The 17743-nt window shown below is 49.8% G+C and overlaps 2 protein-coding genes and 1 pseudogene across 4 annotated transcripts in view; 2 read left to right on the forward strand and 1 right to left on the reverse strand.

Moving 5' to 3' along the window:
• Positions 1-193: 193 nt before the first annotated feature.
• XKR8 (XK related 8) lies at positions 194-8031 on the forward strand. The gene is made up of 3 exons (XM_008147998.3): positions 194-598; positions 4039-4235; positions 6688-8031. Exons 1-3 carry the CDS (start codon positions 306-308, stop codon positions 7392-7394), a joined length of 1197 nt encoding a protein of 398 aa, XP_008146220.1. The 5' UTR covers positions 194-305; the 3' UTR covers positions 7395-8031.
• A 2455-nt stretch (positions 8032-10486) lies between these two features.
• Positions 10487-17743, reverse strand: part of EYA3 (EYA transcriptional coactivator and phosphatase 3) — a 96233-nt gene continuing 88976 nt past the window's right edge. For all 3 annotated transcript variants that reach the window (XM_008147995.3, XM_028155205.2, XM_054721289.1), the window contains one exon: positions 10487-14279. In XM_008147995.3, the coding sequence (XP_008146217.1) occupies positions 14199-14279 (81 nt within the window). In that variant the 3' untranslated portion in view covers positions 10487-14198. The remainder of the gene's footprint in view (positions 14280-17743) is intronic.
• On the forward strand, positions 15002-16811 carry LOC103292043 (60S ribosomal protein L5-like; annotated as a pseudogene).

The raw sequence follows: 17743 nt of genomic DNA on the forward strand, positions 1-17743 counted from the left end.
GCCTCACCTACAAACACAAGGCGGTTAGTAGCCGAATAACTAAAGGCCGCGCACCGAGCCCGCCCGCCGCCTGCGCGCCTGGGAATCCCTGCGCCCGCGGCCGCGCCACCGAGCGGGGCGGGGCTGGGGGCGGGGCCTGCGGGCCTCGCTCCGCCCCGGACAGGGCGGGGCGGGGAAGTCCCGCCCAGGAGGCCCGGGCCCTAGGAGACTCCGAGGGTGGTGACTGCCTCCTTCCGGCCGCTAGGACCCGGGCCGGGAGGGCGAGTCCCAGCCCAGAGGGAAGGAGCGGGAGAGGCCGGCGGGACATGCCCTGCTCACTCCGCGCCATCCTCCTCCGGGACCTGATCCTGGGCGTGTTGGGCATCTCTGCCTTCCTCCTCCACCTGGGCGCCGACCTGTGGGCGGTGAGCCAGTATGTGCGCGGCGGGCGCTATCTGTGGGCCGCGCTGGTGCTGGCGCTGCTGGGTCTCGCCTCGGTCGCACATCAGGTCTTCAGCTGGGTCTGGCTGCGCGCCGACCCCGCCGGCCTGCACTCGTCTCAGCGCTCAGTCCGCTGCCTGGCGCTGCTCCACCTCCTGCAGCTGGGCTACCTGTACAGGTGAGCGCCCCGCCCTCGGGAAGGGGGGAGCCGGGCCCGGCGGTACCTCCTACAGCCGGGCTACCTCTACCGGTGAGCGCCCTGACACGGGAAGGGGGTGGGGAGGTACCCCGTGGGCACCTTTACCTACAAGTGAGTTTCCAGCTCCTTAAAAAATAACTCCGGCCCTGACCGGTTTGGCTCCGTGGATGGAGCGTCGGCCTGCGGACTGAAGGGTCCCAGGTTCGATTCCGGTCAAGGGCATGTACCTTGGTTGGGGGCACATCCCCAGTAGGGAGTGTGCAGAAGGCAGCTGAATCGTAGTTTCTCTCTCATCGATGTTTCTGACTCTCTCCCTCTCCCTTCCTCTGTAAAAAATTAATAAAATATATTTAAAAACAAAACAACAACAACAAAACCCCGGCTGATAGCCCTCAGAACTCACCTAGCCCTTCCCTGCCTGGCACGGGTAAAGAAAGAAACGGGCCCAGAGAAGAAAGGTGTCATTTGGAGTCAGACCTCTCTGGGACCCAGTCTTGGCTTTACCCCCTGTGGCCTCATTCCTGTCTTTTCTGAGCCTCGGCTTCCTCCCCTGTTAATGAAAAAGAGGTAGTAGCCCTGGCCGGTTTTGCTCAGTGGATAGAGCGCCAGCCTGTGGACTGAAGGGTCCCTGGTTCAATTCCCGTCAAGGGCTCATGTCCTGGATGCTGGCTTGGTCCCCCGTTGGGGGCATACAGGAGGCAGCTGATCAATGATTCTCTCTCATTATTGATGTTTCTATCTCTCCTTCTCCTTCCTCTCTGAAATCAATATATATATATTAGAGGCCCGATGCACAAAATTTGTGAAAGAGTAGGCCTTCCTTCCCCGGGCTGCCAGCACTGGCTTCCCTCTGGCACCCGGACCCGGCTGCCCTCGCAGCCACGGCTTCGTCCTGACTGTTGTTCTGCTATTTGGTCTAATTAGCATATTAGCTTTTTATTATATAGGATATATATATATATGTGTGTGTGTGTATATATATATGTGTGTGTGTGTGTGTGTGTGTGTGTGTGTATTAATCTAAAGGTAGGTCTGGCAGGCAGGCCTGTTGTGAGGAGTGAGGGAAAGAACAGAGAGCTGGGCTCCTGAGGCAGAGGCAAGCGGACAGACCAGTGTTCCTTTTAGCTGTGGATGGGGCCTTGGGCAAGACACTTGACTCCTCTGGGTCTCAGTTTACTCATTGTTCCAGCTAGGATGGTCATCATGCATGCCTGTTTGGTAAGGATGAAAGGAAATGAGACCTGCCAATTGTGTGCAAACGCTAGCTAGGCTAGCTAGCTTCATGAGCGTTTCAGCAGCCCTGACCCCCAGAGCAGTGCTTGCTCCCTCCCCCCTGAGTGCCTCTCACCCTTCTTTCCCAGTTGTATTCTCCCTGAACATTGCCTCTCCGCCTACCCCTGCTCCCCACCCTGACCAAGTGAGAGGGCAGAGAGGGGGTCTGACTCATCCTTTCCAGAGCTGGCAAGGCCCTCTAGAGAGGGGGAAACTGACACCAAGGGGTCAGAGTCGTGAGGTAAGGTCAGGACCGGATGTGGTCTGGGTTGGGCTGGGCTGGGATGGGGTGGGTGGAGTCAGGCTCTGCTTTTGAATCCATTTTTGTTGTTGTTAATCCTCACCCGAGGATATTTTTCCATTGATTTTTAGGGAGAGTGGAAGAGAGAGGGAAAGACAGAGAGAAATACCGATGTGAGAGAAACACATCAATTGGTTGCCTCCTGCAGGAGCCCCGACCAGGGCCCAGGGAAGGAACCTGCAACCAAGGTCCATGCCCTTGACCAGAATCGAACCCGGGACCCTTCGGCTCACAGGTTGATGCTCTGTCTACTGAGCCAAACCGGCGAGGGCTTGAATCCATTTTTACAGTCTCCAGCTCTTGTCCTGACAAAGCGGCATTGAGTGTCCAGGAGTGGGCGAGAGGGGCCTTGAATGTTGCATTTTGCCTAAGGGACTGACAGGCATCAGTAAAACTCCAGGGGGGGCACGAAGAGGCACACATCACCATGTTGGCAGGCCTCAGTGAGCCCTGAATCCATAACTGTATCATGCATCTTCCCGCCTCCTATTTCGGCTGCGGGTGAGGCAGACAATGTACTGAGCTTTGGTTTTGAAAGTGATCTCTGTGTCTGCCTGTGACTAGGCTGAGGCAGGGCCCTGCCTTGGTGTTAGGGGACCAGAGGCAGGACTCCTGCTGAGGGAGAGCCCCGACCCAGGGCTGCCTGCCTGCTTCCTTCCTGTGTTGCCAAGTCCGTCCAGGGGCGGTAACAGTACATGCCCGATGAAGGAATTCGCGGTGAGCGAATGGGCTCACCCCCCAGTGACCCACTGAGACCCGTTGTGGGTGGTGGAAGCCGTGGTGCATCTTCCACTCCCCACTCCTGCCAGGGGGTCACCCAGGCCCGTCTGTCCAACTTCTGTCCTCTCTCAACTCTGCCCCGGTCTCCATCCCCACCACTCGGAGGCTCTTGTCCTTTCTCCCTGGATTGTTACAACAGCCTCTTAAATAGACCCCTGCTTCCAGCCTTAGCCCCTCCATCCCTTCCTCCTCGCCACACCTGGGAGTTCTTCCTAAAGCACAGTCTGACCTGTCTCACCTGTGCTCAGCAGCTCTCAATGGCTCCCCTTCCCCGCAGGATCCTAGGAAATTCTTAGGCTTGCTAAAATTTGAGAACTGTCGCCTTAGGCAGTTTTCTTGTGTGCCGTTAATATTCAAACACCACTGCTTATTAGCTCTTTGGTCATGTTTTCCCACCTGTAAAATACAGATGTTGTCAGGCCTAAATGGGACAAGGTTTGTGGTAAGCTGGGGATAGTGCCTGGCCAGCAGGAGCAGCAGTAATTATTGTTTTTTTGTTTTTTTAATGTGTTGGCAGAACACTTCTTCTTTTTTTTTTTTTAAATATATTTTATTGATTTTTTTTACAGAGAGGAAGAGAGAGGGATAGAGAGTTAGAAACATCGATCAGCTGCCCCTTGCACACCCCCCACTGGGGATGTGGCCGCAACCAAGGTACATGCCCTTGACCGGAATCGAACCCGGGACCCTTGAGTCTGTAGGCCGACGCTCTATCCACTGAGCCAAACCGGTTTCGGCAACACTTCTTCTTTTTTAAAAAAATATGTTTTTATTGATTTCAGAGAGGAAGGGAAAGGGGAGAGAGATAGAAACATCAATGATGAGAGAGAATCATTGATCAGCTGCCTCCTGCACTCCCCCTACTGGGGATCGAGCCCGCAACCGGGGCATGTGTCCTTGACCAGAATTGAACCCAGGACCCTTGAGTCCACAGGCCAACGCTCTGTCTTGCCCAGCGTCCCACAGCATGTGGGATTGGAGCCTGCCTGCATCTACCCGGTAAGCAGGGGAAGGAGGAATGCCTCAGGACACTAACCTGGCCCCTGGGTCATCCCTATGTGCCCAGGTGCATGCAAGGGCTGCAGCAGGGGCTGCTGGTGTGGCAGCAGGAGACGCCCTCCCAGTTCGACTTGGCCTACGCCGACTTCCTCTCCCTGGACATCAGCATGCTGCGGCTCTTCGAGACCTTCCTGGAGAAGACGCCGCAGCTCACGCTGGTGCTGGCCATCGTGCTGCAGAGTGGCCGGGCCGAGTACTACCAGTGTGAGTAGTCGTCCCGGCCGCAGCTCGCCCCCGTCTGTGGCTCGAGAAAGTTTCCCACAGAGATCAGGAGCGCTTCCCTCTGCCATAAGGACTGCTTAGAACAGTGGTTGGCAAACCGCGGCTCGCGAGCCACATGCGGCTCTTTGGCCCCTTGAGTGTGGCTCTTCCACAAAATACCACGTGCGGGCGCGCACGTACAGTGCGATTGAAACTTCGTGGCCCATGCGCAGAGGTCGGTTTTCGGCCTGGGCGAGTCTATTTTGAAGAAGTGGCGTTAGAACACTCAAGGGGCCAAAGAGCCGCATGTGGCTCGCGAGCCGCGGTTTGCCGACCACTGGCTTAGAAGAGAAGGAGCACATCCTTCGTCAGGCAGGTCTGGGTTCAATTCCAAAGTCACATCCCAACACTAGCTGTGGGAGTCTGGACCAATGACTCCACCTCTCTGAGCATCGGTTTGTTTTCATCTGTAAAATGGACATGACACATCATCCTACCTCCTAGGACTGGAGAAGGATCAAGGGAGGTGATGCACATACCAGGTGTCCGGTGCAGAACAAAGCTTAATTGTCATTTTTGCTCTTTGGAAGACAACAGTTAGAGGGAGTGTGTAGGGTGCGACACGTAATAGACACCTTGTTGGTCCATGAAGTGTGTGTTGGGCACCTTCACTCAAGTTGTTATTGAGCATCTTCCTGCCTGTCCCTGTGTGGCGGCACCTCAGTGATCGAGGACCAGCCCCTGCCCTGCTGGGCTGGTGGAAAGCAGGTAGTTCAATCTGCAGAGGGAGAAGCCGGTGGCCTTATAAACCACTGAGGAGCTTTGGGAAGGCTTTCTCCTGTGAAAGGGAAGTAATGAGCCCAAGGACTCCAACTGTGGGTGATTCCAGGTCCAGGGCTGCCCCTTCTCTGCCTCCTGCCCTGCCCCCCCCGGGCCCCCCCAGGTGTAAATGTCACAGCCTCCCAAGGGACCAGTCTCCCCTCCGCCATCACTCACTGTGCGACCTGGAGAGTCTTCCCTTCTCTGGCCTCAGGTTCCATAGCTGAACAAGATGGGGTTGGACTTGATCTCCAGGGACGCTTTCAGCTGCTCCTTTGAGTCTGCGTATTAATTGAAAAAAGACCAGTAATAGCAGCCATCGCGATCGAGTGCCTGCTGGTAACCGGGCACTGTGTAGAGTGCTTTATTGTCAGGGCTCACACCAAGCCCTGTGGGTTGGTGCTATGTTTATCTCCATTTTGCACAAGAGGAAAGAGGTACAGAAAGGTGGAGTGATTTGCCCTGGGACACACAGCATGCACTGGGCACACATTTTTGTTTGTCCGTTTGAGGGCAGTGAGTGTCTAGGACCAGGGCCGAACGGATACAGTCTACACTGTCTGTGTATGGGGGGTGGGGGAGAGGAGCGAGTGAAGAGACGGGTTTTCCCAAATTTTTATTTAGCAAACATTTGTGCCAGGTACTGGGCTGCCTGGGAATCACAGGGGAGCAGAATCTGTTTCCTACCCTGAAGGAGCTGAGAGATAAGGAAATGGATAATTAGTTCAATATGAGTGGGTGGGATCGGATCTGGATGTGTGGCTCTCAGGGGTACTTCAGGGTAAGGAGGAGCAGGCCAGGAGAAACGGGGCATGTGCCCCTGGCCTAACATCGTCAGCAAAGCTTGTCCAGGCCAGAGGATGCAGCGTGCGGGGCAGGCTGGAGGAACACAGCCCTGCTGAGACCTAGAGCGTGGGAGTTGGAGAGGACCACAGATGTGATTCCAGGCTGGGCCTGGGTTCCTGGCCCATGACAGGTTCCCAGTAAACATCTGGCGAATGGACGCGGTGGGAAGGAGTCAGGGGAGGAAGCGTTCTAGAGACATTCCAGCGACGCTTCCCTCCCTCTCCGGGGGCCCTGGTGCTTCTAGCCCATCGTGGACCACCAGTAGGTGGGAGAGGACCCCCCTGTACACTTCGAGTCTTGGGAAATCGAGACCAGGGCCCAGTGTGAGCAGGGGGGGGGGTGAGGATGTACCATCCCTACAGCGGGGCACCTTCACAGTCCTGTTGCCGCCGCATGGGGTTTCCAGCTTCCCTTTCTGAGAGTAAGAAAGCGGGAACTGGGGCTGCTGATTTTCACATCCAAGAGAGGTTGGGCTCTTCCGGGAAAGGAAGGGCTGCAGGGTTCTTTAAGACTCCTAGGCCCAGGGGCGCAGATGAGGGTGTCCGCGTCACACCCTCTCAGGCAGCACCGGGAAAGTAAAGCTTTGTGGTGAAGGGCAGACCCCATAGTGACTCTCAGGCCTGTGTTTGGTTGTGAGAACAATGTTCTCCAGATGTAGCTTTCCCTTCAACACGTTGGGGGTTCTCATACCCACCCCAGGGTGGTTATGGGGACCCCAGAACCCGTGAGTTCTGGGGAGGGCCAGGCAGGCTGCCCACAGGGCTCAGCTGTTTCCTCTTCCTCTCCGCAGGGGTTGGCATCTGCACGTCCTTCCTGGGTATCTCCTGGGCCCTGCTTGACTACCACCGGGCCTTGCGCACCTGCCTCCCCTCCAAGCCTGTCCTGGGGCTGGGCTCTTCCGTGATCTACTTCCTGTGGAACCTGCTGCTGCTGTGGCCCCGCGTCCTGGCTGTGGCCCTGTTCTCGGCTCTCTTCCCCCGCTACGTGGCTCTGCACTTCTTGGGCCTGTGGCTGGTGCTGCTGTTCTGGGTCTGGTTTCAGGGCACCGATTTTATGCCGGATCCCCACTCTGAGTGGCTCTACCGGGCCACGGTGGCCACCATCCTTTATTTCTCCTGGTTCAATGTGGCTGAGGGTCACACTCGAGGCCGTGCCACCATCCACCTGGTGTTTCTCCTGAGTGACAGCACTCTCATGGTGGTCACCTGGGTGACGCAGAGTGCATGGCTGCCCAGTGGGATCCCGCTGCAGGTGTTGCTGCCTGTGGGCGGCATCAGCTTCCTTTTGGGTCTGGTTCTGCGGCTTGTCTACTACCGCTGGCTGCACCCCAGCTACCCCTGGGAGCCTGCCCAGGTGGACGGGACCCCCGCCCTCCGCTCCCTCGAGTACTATGAGCTGCCTAAGAACAGGCGCATGGACCATTTGGCTCGGAATTTTTTCCCCCAAGGCTATGAGGCTGCTTTGCCATGGCCGGGGGAGGTAAATGGGGTCCTCTGAGGCAGGCTCAGACCCAGCCAGGGGACAGAAGGACCCATGCAATCAATCGTTGGAATGCAGGAGAAGATAAGCTAATGATGCTGCTATGGGCAAGCACTTGATGCCTGATCTTGCCAGGCACTGGAGACTAGAGTTGAATAAGACCGAGGCCTGCTTCAAGGAGAAGACCAGAAGGACCACGGCCTGGAGGGCCAAGAGCCTCAATTATCTACAAAGCACTTGGAGAGGACAGAAGAGAGCCCCTTTTCTTTTCCTTCCAACCAGTATATCTGGTGCCCAAAGCATCCCAGTGGTAGGTATTTTCACCCAAATAATGGGTGGAGGTGTTTTCCCAGCCCTTGGCTCCCCTATCCCGGAAGCCATGGATGCCCAATTGGCTGGCCTTGGCCTTCGTGCAGCTGGCCCGGCCTCTGCCCCTGCTCTCAAGGGGCTGCCTTTCAACCAGGGGCCTTGTGAACCTGTGGTCTGGCCATGGCTCAGCCCAGGGAGTGTGTTTTATACGTTACACAGTGTACTTTCTACCTCAGAACCTATTGTGAGAGGAAGAGAAGGTGCGTGCCTATGTGTCTCTGCAGGTGAGAGACACGTATGTGTCCTTTTGTTGAACAGTATTATTAGGTTATTAAAACCTTATAAAACCCTCCAAACTAGTTGTGTCATTACACTAAACCTGCAGAATTCAAAGCCGCTTGGAAAGGGGGTCAGGGACACAAAGCCCACCGCTCAAAATCGGTGAGGGCCCTGGGACAGAGGAGAAGGGGGCTGGGCGTAGGCAGGACGTCTCAACCTTGTTTTCTAAGTTTCGGGGGCTGGCGAGCCGGTGTGGGGTTGATCCTTCAGGTGGGCACCAGAACCCAGATCTGGACTGACTGGTGCTCTGCTGCTGGGCCCGGCAGTAGCTACAAACACCTTTAGTGCCAGGAGTGAATACGGGAGCCCAGGTGAAGGACTTTTTGCTGGACGCTCAGGGCGGGTGTAAGTGATGAGGTGGCTTAAGGGACGTGGAAGTGGGCAGTGGTGCCAGGGAGGTGGAACCTTTGGCTGCTCTCGGGGGGTCTGTGGGTTGGAGAAACAAGGAATTTTTTGCCAGAACTCTCATCTATACTCTAGGTTGTCAAATGATGGCAATATGTATGCAATTAACTCCAAACAATGTATACCGATACTACCTAAAAAGCTATAGAAAAAGTTTCATTTGTATATACACTTAAAAGTTTACAGGATCGCCCTAGCCGGTTTGGCTCAGTGGATAGAGCGTCGGCCTGTGGACTGAAGGGTCCCAGGTTCGATTCCAGTCAGGACTGGTGCAGGAGACCACCAATTGATGTGTTTCTCTCACATCGATGTTTTTGTCTTTCCCTCTCTCCTCCACTCTCCCTAAAAATCAATGGAAAAATATTCTCGGGTAAAGCTATAAAAAAGTTTACAGAATCAAAAGCTTTAAAAAGATGAGTGACATTACACACCATTAGAAATTTCCTTTGAAAATTCCCATCAATCATTTTTTCAAATGTCAAGAAACCTGTATTTGAAGAATAAAAACCTCCTGAATTGTCTGCCACCAAAAAAGTTTGTTGAGAAATGTGCAGATGTTTTACTTACCGTAGGGGGAGATGAAGGTGTTTACTCTTTGGGCTTGAGAAGCAATCAGTATTGGTGCTTACAAGCAAGGATCTAGCAACTCAGGTTTGCTTCATCTCCAGTATGGTCCAACACATGCCCCTTTTTTTCTTCTGAATCCTCACCCGAGGATGTTTTATTTTGTTTGTTTTGAGAGAGAGAGAGAGAGAGAGAGAGAGAGAGAGAGGAGAGAGAGAGAGAAGGGAAGGGATGGAGAGAGAAACATTGATGTAAGAGAAAAACATCAATCAGTTGCCTCCTGTACTTGCCCTGACTGGGAATCGAACCCACAACCTTTTGGTGTACAGGATGATGCTTCAACCAACAGGGCCATAATGTACAACTTCCTGTTGAAAAGATTTAATTATTAGAATATATGGCAATCCCATCTTTTCTGAGGTGATTAATTTGGGAAAAAAAACCCTTGTAATCTGACATATATGGTACTTGGAAGCTAGATCTGAATTCTGATTTCCTTCATTGAAATAAAAGGCAAAAGAATTCTTGATTTTTCCAGACCAACAATGGACAGACCCAAATCTGAAGAAATGAAATGAGAAAAAGTAGCTGATGGGACATGAAATCAGGCTAAATCAAACAAGGTTTGATGTCAGTTTGTCTATTTTATTGCTTTTGTGTTTTAAGCTCAGCATAGCAAGTTACTCTCTAATAATTAAATTTCAACACATTTGACAGAAAATGAAATCTCTTATACCAGTTCTAAACTTTAAAAAGCAACATATATATATATATATTTTATTTTTTTTTCTTTTTTTTCTTTTATTGATTTCAGAGAGGGAGGGAGAAATGTCAATGATGAGAGAATCATTGATTGGACGCCTCCTGCACGCCCCCTACTGGGGATGGAGCCCGCAACCTGGGCATGTGCCCTGACTGGGAATCGAACCCTGACCGCCTGGTTCACAGGTTGAAGCTCAACAACTGAGCCACGCCAGCTGGGCTTAATATATTTTATTGACATTTTACTTGTCCTGGTTTAGTGATTAGAGCTCCAACTCATGCCCCAAAGGGTTGGTTGCAGGTTCGATTCTGGTCAAGGGCATGTGCCTGGGTTTAAAGTTCAATCCCTGGCCCTGGTTGGGGTATGTGCAGGAGGCAACAAATGTGTCTCTCTCACCTGGATGTTTCTCTCTCTCTCTCTCTCTAAAAATAAATGGAAAAATATCCTCTGGTGAGGATCAGCTAAAACTAACACTTTTGTTAGTTAAAAAAAAACTAACAAACTTTTACTTGCAAATTATTTCCCCCCCCATGTACATTTATTTATACCAAAAGGTTATTTTTTTCTACCTTTTTGGTGAAATTAATTACAATTATTAAAAGGGTGGTATCTTTTAATGAACTCCAGATTTTTATAATGAGCTCCTCAGATTTTTATAAAACCTTACTTAGGTGCCTACCAGCTGGGCATCTGTGTTGATCCTATTCAGAAAAGACACAGGAGCAAACTGTATAGAAAATAAAAACTTTATTTTTTTCAAGTTTACAAGATAGTTCCCATTACATATAACATTATGGTCAAAGACTCTACAGCCATGAATGCCCGCAGTCACATAAATATATCCAATCCAATCAATGCCTTTTACTGCTAAGTGAGGCATCTGTAATCCAGAGGGTCAGGTTTTGAGAAGTCGCCCTTAATGGGATGGCTCCTGTCAGTGCATTAGGAACTAGCCAATGAGCCTTGCTTGCTAGAGCTGTCTGACTCAGAGGAGAGAAACAAGGCCTGCTGAACTAGATTTTCTCTCTGGTGGTTTAAGATATTTTAGAATTTGCCCTGGCCAGTGTGGCTCAGTTGGTTGAGCATCCTCCCATACACCGAGAGGTGCTGGTCAGGGCATAGGCCTGGGTTGTGGGCTCGATCCCCAGTAGGGGTGTGCAGAGGGCAGCCGATTGATCGATGTCTCTCTCTTCTTCTCTCTCTAAAAATCAGTAAGAACATATATATTTTAGAATCTCAGAATTCAGATTTGGCTTGTATAGTGTAAATCTGGGGAGTTCCAACTTTTGGATGAAAAGGAAACCAATTTAGTGGTAAGAAAGAGAAGCTTGCTTAAAGGGGCCCTGCTTGCCCCTTCCTGCAGGAGAGGAACACCCCAAGCTCACCACCCCTTGGCTCAGACCATCACTCTCCCAGGAAGAGAGAACAGCTGTCCCTCCTCCTCTCCCCTGTGCTTCAGCAGCACTAACACCCATTCAAGGGAGTGGAAATCTAAACGCTCCACATGCTGCAGCTGGCTTGCCAGTCAGATTCTCCTTGGGAGCTTTAGCGCTGAGTTTGTGTAAACTGCGAACAAACTGTGGCACAAGTCTCCTGGGACACTAGCTTTGGCCCCTCCCAACTTGCAGAGCAGAAGATAGGAACACCCCAAACCAAATAAAAGCATCTAAATCTGGAGCAGGAATCCATTCTCCTGGACACCACCAGCTGCCCCAGGGGCACTGGACAGGGTGATGCTAAGGCACAGTCAGTTTTACATTCGAGAGTCAAGCCACCTCTTAAACCCAGGACACACTTGACAAGCCCGGGTCCCTTACTAGAAAAGTCCTCACCACGAAACGTGCAGACCCAGCTTACAGAACCCAGTCCCCAGCTGGGGGAGGATTCATCACGTGGCTAATTTCATGGGGATTCTTTCTAGTCAAGAGGGCTCCCCCCTCGTCAAAAGGACCTCCAGTGTCCCGGGGCCCTCAGCTTCCAAGAGCTCTTGGTGCTACCCACTTGTTTTCCTTTCCAGGTCTTTGTACTGGGAGGAGAAAAACACGGTAAAAGAAGAGCACTGTGTTCCCTGGACAATTCATTTTGGCAAAGAGGAGCCAGGTCCCATGTTCTGCCTGTCCCCTAAGTGAGTGTGGCAACAACCAGAAAAGAGCAAAGACTGCTCTGCTGAGCTTCCTCACTTCTCTTGGTCAATTTCAAGGTCCCTTGCAAAGACCTATGCTAGGCAGTCAGGGCAGGAAGGAAAAGACCATTGAAAAGGGGTCCACGTCATATTCTAGGAATAAAGAGCTGCTCCCAAAGGGTAGGGAGAGGGAGGGGTTTGTGTGTGGACCTGGGTCCATGATGGGGGTACCACTCCACGGCCTCACAAGCCTGAACCACAGCACCAACCGGCTGGCCTATGTCCAGGGCAGGAAACCAAGTTACACGGCCGGTAGGTAGGTGGAGGGCTTGGGGCCTGGAAGAAAAGATCCATCGTAGAGCTTTCTAGGATCAACTACCAAGCAGGGCAGAGCTGCATCTGGGCAACCGTGCTGAACTCAGACCAAGGCAAGGTCTGCCTTCGACTACATAACCCCCACCTCCACCCCACCAATGGGAACAAGGCCAAAGCAGCAGCTGAGTAATGAGCACGGACTTGAGCTCCTCTCCAAAGACCTGTTCCCTAAAATTGTGAGCCATGAATTGTTTCTCATTCAGTTGAAGGAATGTGTATGAACAGCCTTTCTCTGCTATATGAATGACCTGGCTCAGGAGGAGTCTGGCCTCTCTGTGCTGCAACATCTCTAGAAATGAATATGCATTCTCTGGGGTCAAGCAGGTATAGCTGGGGTTGGTCAAGGAAACCTCCTACTGAGTTCCAGACTACACCTCTCTGCAGCCTGGGAGAGGCTGAAGGTCCGCAGCTCTAGGGAAGTTTATCCTGCCCGAGCAGATGCCCAGGCGGGTCTTGGAGGGATGGAGCATCCACAAACAGTTGGGCTAGAAGGCTGAGACCAGTGCCTGGCACCCATCCATCTTCCCAGAGGCCAGGCTGGGAGATGTCCCTGCATTTGGCCCAGGATTAAGTTTCCAGGCATGGAGTAGGGACCCAACAATTTCATTTAAAACAGGAGTATTTTTGCTTCTGGTTTTCCACTTTAGAATGAGATTTGGGAAGTAGGAAGGGTGTACCATGGGAAAATTGGGTTTTGATCACAGCAATCTCTTCAGTTCCAGACAGAGATCTGGGTAAATATACCCAGAATACCCTTCGTAGGCTTAAGGGCTTCAAAGAAAGTCAACTACATTGGTAGTTTTGGCCAAATGTAGTTATGAGCCTGTTCTTAGACTTAATTTGACTTATTGGGTCCAAAGCCCAGGGATTGGCCAGAGCTGCACGGAGGTGGCTGTGAGGAATTCAGGGCAGAAAAGGGACAGGAGCCTACACTGGTGACTAAGAAGGCAGGCAGGCTGTAGGGTGAGCATCTGTTGGGGGAGGAGTGCCTCTCTGCAGGAGGAAAAGGTGGAATATTCCTGGTTCAAGAACCAAAGAAGTGAAAATTCACAAGAAGCCTTAGTCCCTTCTCTTCAGTTTAGAGGTAAGCCCCCTGGACATAGTATTTGAATCAGAGTCAAGCTGAAGGCTTAGCATTTACTGTCTAAGATAAGAAGTTCCCAGGATTGTGCCATTTGGTTAAAGGGAAAGAGGGATTGGAAAGGGGACTAAGGCTTCTGGGATGGGAAATACCAGAGTCTAAAGTTAATCAGTATCCAGTGCCCCACAGTTCAGCAAACCAGGAGATGGAAGAACAGGAGAGAAACCATCCTAGAAAGCAGACCACTGGAGCAACTACAGAGGTGCTACTGTCACACAGAGAGAGGTATTTCAGATATTTCAATTACTATTTTCCAAGGAAACTTTACACATCCCTTTCTTGCTAGGAAAAGAAAGAAGGGAAAACCTGCTTCAGAGACCAGACCCTTACCTATAAAAATTACATATACATTCACTGGGAATATGTTCTACCGCTAAGGAGTTTATAAAGACTGCAAGAGATGTTATAACAAAAGTCTGCCACATTTATCCTATCACCACAAGTTAACAGCAGTTCTCAACCAGGTCATGGACAAAGAGTGCAACTCTGCCCGCAAAATTTCCTTTTGTTTTTTCTTCTTCATTTTTGAAACAAAATTAACAAAACAAAAAACACAAGAATTAAAAGCACTGTGGCTGCAGTGAGTCTATTGTTCTCTCAATCCACTGTCCTGCTTCTGCATGAGAATGAACATGGGGCTGCAGCTCACTCTTAGCAAAAATCAGCTTTATCCCTTGCAGCTGTTGGTTCTGATTGTGTTCTCGCCAGCATTCCATGGAGAAAGAGAGTCCTCAGTTGGTTCCAGTCTCCGGCTCCTTTCAGGAGTGAAAAGCAGCTCATGGGGAAGGCTCTTCATTCCAGTTCTTAGAGAAAATCAAGCTCCAAAGCCTGGTGGAGGGACACTAGGTCTCCATGGTTTGTGATCCTCCAGAAAGGCATGTTGTGCTAGAAGAGAGCAGGGACAGCTGGTTAGCCCAACTTCTTTTGGGAGGCCATATTTACCCAAACCCTTTTATCCACAGACCTCTCCCCAAGGTACTTGTAATCCTCTCTTCTCCTGCCCACCTCATGGGGCTGCCATAAGGATCAAATAAGTCACATGTGTAAGGACTTTGTACATTATAGGACACTCTACAAATGTGAGAGGTTTTTATTAGGTTTCAGTGGTAACTCTATGCTTTGTGAGATATCTACTTATTCTAGCTGCTATATAGGGTCTTGAGGATCAAATAAAATAGCCACACAAATTAGTATCAATATTACATTTTCTTATAGATAGGCAATTTCCTAGAAGTTACAGAGATACAAGGCCCAAATCTTGTTCATCACCAAGATTCAGAATATACAGATCTTGGAAATAATCCCATTATATAATGTGGTCAGAATTATGTCCAGTATACTGTGTCCTGTTCTGAAAGCCTTATAAAGGGCTTTGACGAATCCAAGTGTTAGAATCTATATTCTATGAAGCTGCAGGAAACTAGCTTTACTGATTGTCTTGTTCAAACTGGTTACAAATGACCCAGAATTTTGAAGTCCTAGAATAGTTCTTTTGACACGTAACTCAGTGTTTTTTCTAGCTTGCATATATTATTTAAAAGGCTTTTAATATAGAGAAGAGGAAGCAGACTTGTTATGCTGCACTCAGGAATGCCACTAGGACCAAGATGTGGAAGTCAGAGAGATAAATTTAAGTTCTGTGGAAGGTGGAACATCCCAACAGTTTGGACAGCCCCACAATAGAACAGGATACGTGGGAAGCAGCCTCCTTATCCTTGGGTATGTTCAAACAAGGACTAGAAAGTCTTCTGTCAAAAAGGCTGCAGGTAGGATCCCTCAGAGGGTGGGGGCTGAACTGCACAGAGGTTTTAAGGCATTTTCCAACAGGTATATTCTATGTAGATGATAACAGGCATCAGCTTAGAGATACCGACTCTGCTAATGACTTGCGTTGTTCTTTATCTCCTCCCTTCCTTCTTCAGACCAAGAAGTACTGATACCTACATCCACTAGTATCTTTCTCAGAGGCAACATGCACTTTAGAATAAAAACTCCAGCTTCCCCCACCCCTCCCCACTGGAGCTGGGCTAGGCCTGCAGGTCTTTGGTGACCCGCGGACATGGGTCTTTCTTCCACAGGACGGGGTTTGTCAAAAATAAGGCCTACTTCAAGAGATACCAAGTGAAATTCAGAAGACAATGAGAGGGTAAAACTGATTACTATTCTCCAAAACGCTTGGAGATCCAGGATGAAAATAAGTACAACGCACCTAAATACAGGATGACAGTTTCTGTAACTAACAGAGATATCATTTGTCAGACTGCTTATTCCCTTATAGAAGGAGGTATGATAGTCTGTGCAGTTTATGCTCATGAACTCCCAAAGCATGGTGTGAAGGTTGGCCTGACAAATTATGCTGCAGCATATTGTTTTGGACTGCTGCTGGCCCACAGGCTTCTCAATAGGTTTGGCATGGACAAGCAGGTGTAGGTGAATGGAGATTAACACAATGGGAAAAGCATTGATGGTCCACCTAGTGCCTTTACCTGCTATTTGGATGCAGGACTTGCCAGAACTACTACTGGAAATAAAGTTTTTGGGGCCCTGAAGGGAGCTGTGGGTGGAGGCTTATCTATCTCTCACAGTAAAAACGATTCCCTGGTTATGATTCAGAAAGGAAGGAATTGCCTGGCTGGTGGTGTTCAGTGGTTGAGTGTTGACCTATGAACTAGGAGGTTAAGGTTCCCAGTCAGGGCACATGCCCAGTTGCGGGTCCATTCCCATTGTGGGGTGTGCAGGAGGCAGCCGATCAATGATTCTCTTTTATCTTTGAGGTTTCTATCTCTCTCCCTCTACCCTCCTCTCTGAAATCAATAAAGATATATATATATATCTTTATATATATATATAGGAAGAAATTCAATGCAGAACTACATTGGAAGCATATCATGGGTCAGAACGTTGCAGACTATGAGTGATCTAATGGAAAAAGATGAAGATGCTTACAAGGAACAGTTCTCTCAATATATAAAGAACAACATAACTCTAGACATGATGGAGATGTTTAAGAAAGCTCATGCTGTGCCCTGGCTGGTTTGGCTCAGTGGATAGAACGTCAGCCTGCAGACTGAAGGCTCCTGGGTTTGATTCCAGTCAAGGGCACATGCCCAGGTTGTGGGCTTGGCCCCTATAGGGGCGTGCAGGAGGCAGCCAATCAATGATTCTCTCTAATCATTGATGTTTCTATCTCTCTATCCCTCTTCCTTCCCCTCTGAAATAAAAAATATATTTAAAACAAACAAACAAAAAAGCTCATGCCTGCTATCTGAGATAATCCAGTTAATGAGAAGAAGCCTAAGAAAACTTAAAAAGAAGAGGTGGAACCATCTCTAAATGTCTCTTGCCCAGAAGAAAGATCAGGTAGCTCAGAAGAAAGCAAGCTTCCTCAGAGCTCAGGAACAGGCTGCTGAGAGCTAATAAATCAAACCACAATTTTCTATGAAGATTTTTTCAGATAGACAATAAACTTATTGGACAAGCAGCTAAAATAAAAAGAATCAAAACTCCAAAAATAATGCATGCGAAAAAATAAAGGTCCTTGAATTGCTACATAAAGTGGCAAATGAAAACATAATGTGTTAATACTGCCAGCTGATTACCTCCATTCTCATAGTTCATTAATAGTTCCTAAAGGTTTGCATGTTACTGAATGAAGAAAATTAGGATAGGGGTCCTAGTTGTTAACTCACTGCCTCCAAGTTTAAGAAACAGAGTTGCTAGAAGAAAGCTGGAGTAGAAGGGAAAGGACTTCTGTAGATCCGTTTAGCAGACGAGGAAACTCAAAGAGGATAAGTAAATTATTCACACAGCTAATAAATGATTCAGATTTGAAAAGGTGGGATTTTAGATTACATAGTCAAGACTCTTTCATCTGTTTCCTGTTTTAAGAAGGGACAGCCTGAAGCTGGGCCTGCATAGTGAGGAGGTTAACATCAGAACAAACTCTCCAGGGCTCAGAAGCAGAAAGAACTTTCTCCAAACAACTCCCCATTGATTGCAATGGTTTTTGAGAACCTGAAGCCTGGAAAGGTCAGAATTATTTGCCTTTTTGTAGCTAAGTCTCATGCTCCTCAGAAGGCACTGCCTGAACTTGAACTGTAATACAGCTGCTGGAGACGCTAATCCATCCCAGAGAGCATGCTGGAGCTGGATCACCCTTCAGAGATGAGGGATGGAGACTAGAGCTGTTTCTCTATCCCCACCAGTGACTGGAAGCAAGGTGTCTCTGGGAAGGTGATGTAACTGGCAAGGCAGCTTCTGCTGAGGGCAATTCTGGGGGAGAAACTGTGAGCCCACAGCAGCCAAGAGCAGGGGGTGGCTAAGGAAATGAGTGCCTCAGTCCTGCTGGG

Source organism: Eptesicus fuscus, chromosome 9 (genome assembly GCF_027574615.1).
Source record: "Eptesicus fuscus isolate TK198812 chromosome 9, DD_ASM_mEF_20220401, whole genome shotgun sequence".
Taxonomy (NCBI): Eukaryota; Metazoa; Chordata; class Mammalia; order Chiroptera; family Vespertilionidae; genus Eptesicus; species Eptesicus fuscus.

Bases quoted from the DNA above. Each gene is read 5' to 3' on its own strand.
- XKR8 (XM_008147998.3), top strand. From the start codon at position 306: ATGCCCTGCTCACTCCGCGCCATCCTCCTCCGGGACCTGATCCTGGGC. The intron at 599-4,038 runs GTGAGCGCCCCG...CTATGTGCCCAG, and splicing joins CAGCTGGGCTACCTGTACAG to GTGCATGCAAGGGCTGCAGC. The intron at 4,236-6,687 runs GTGAGTAGTCGT...TCCTCTCCGCAG, and splicing joins CCGGGCCGAGTACTACCAGT to GGGTTGGCATCTGCACGTCC.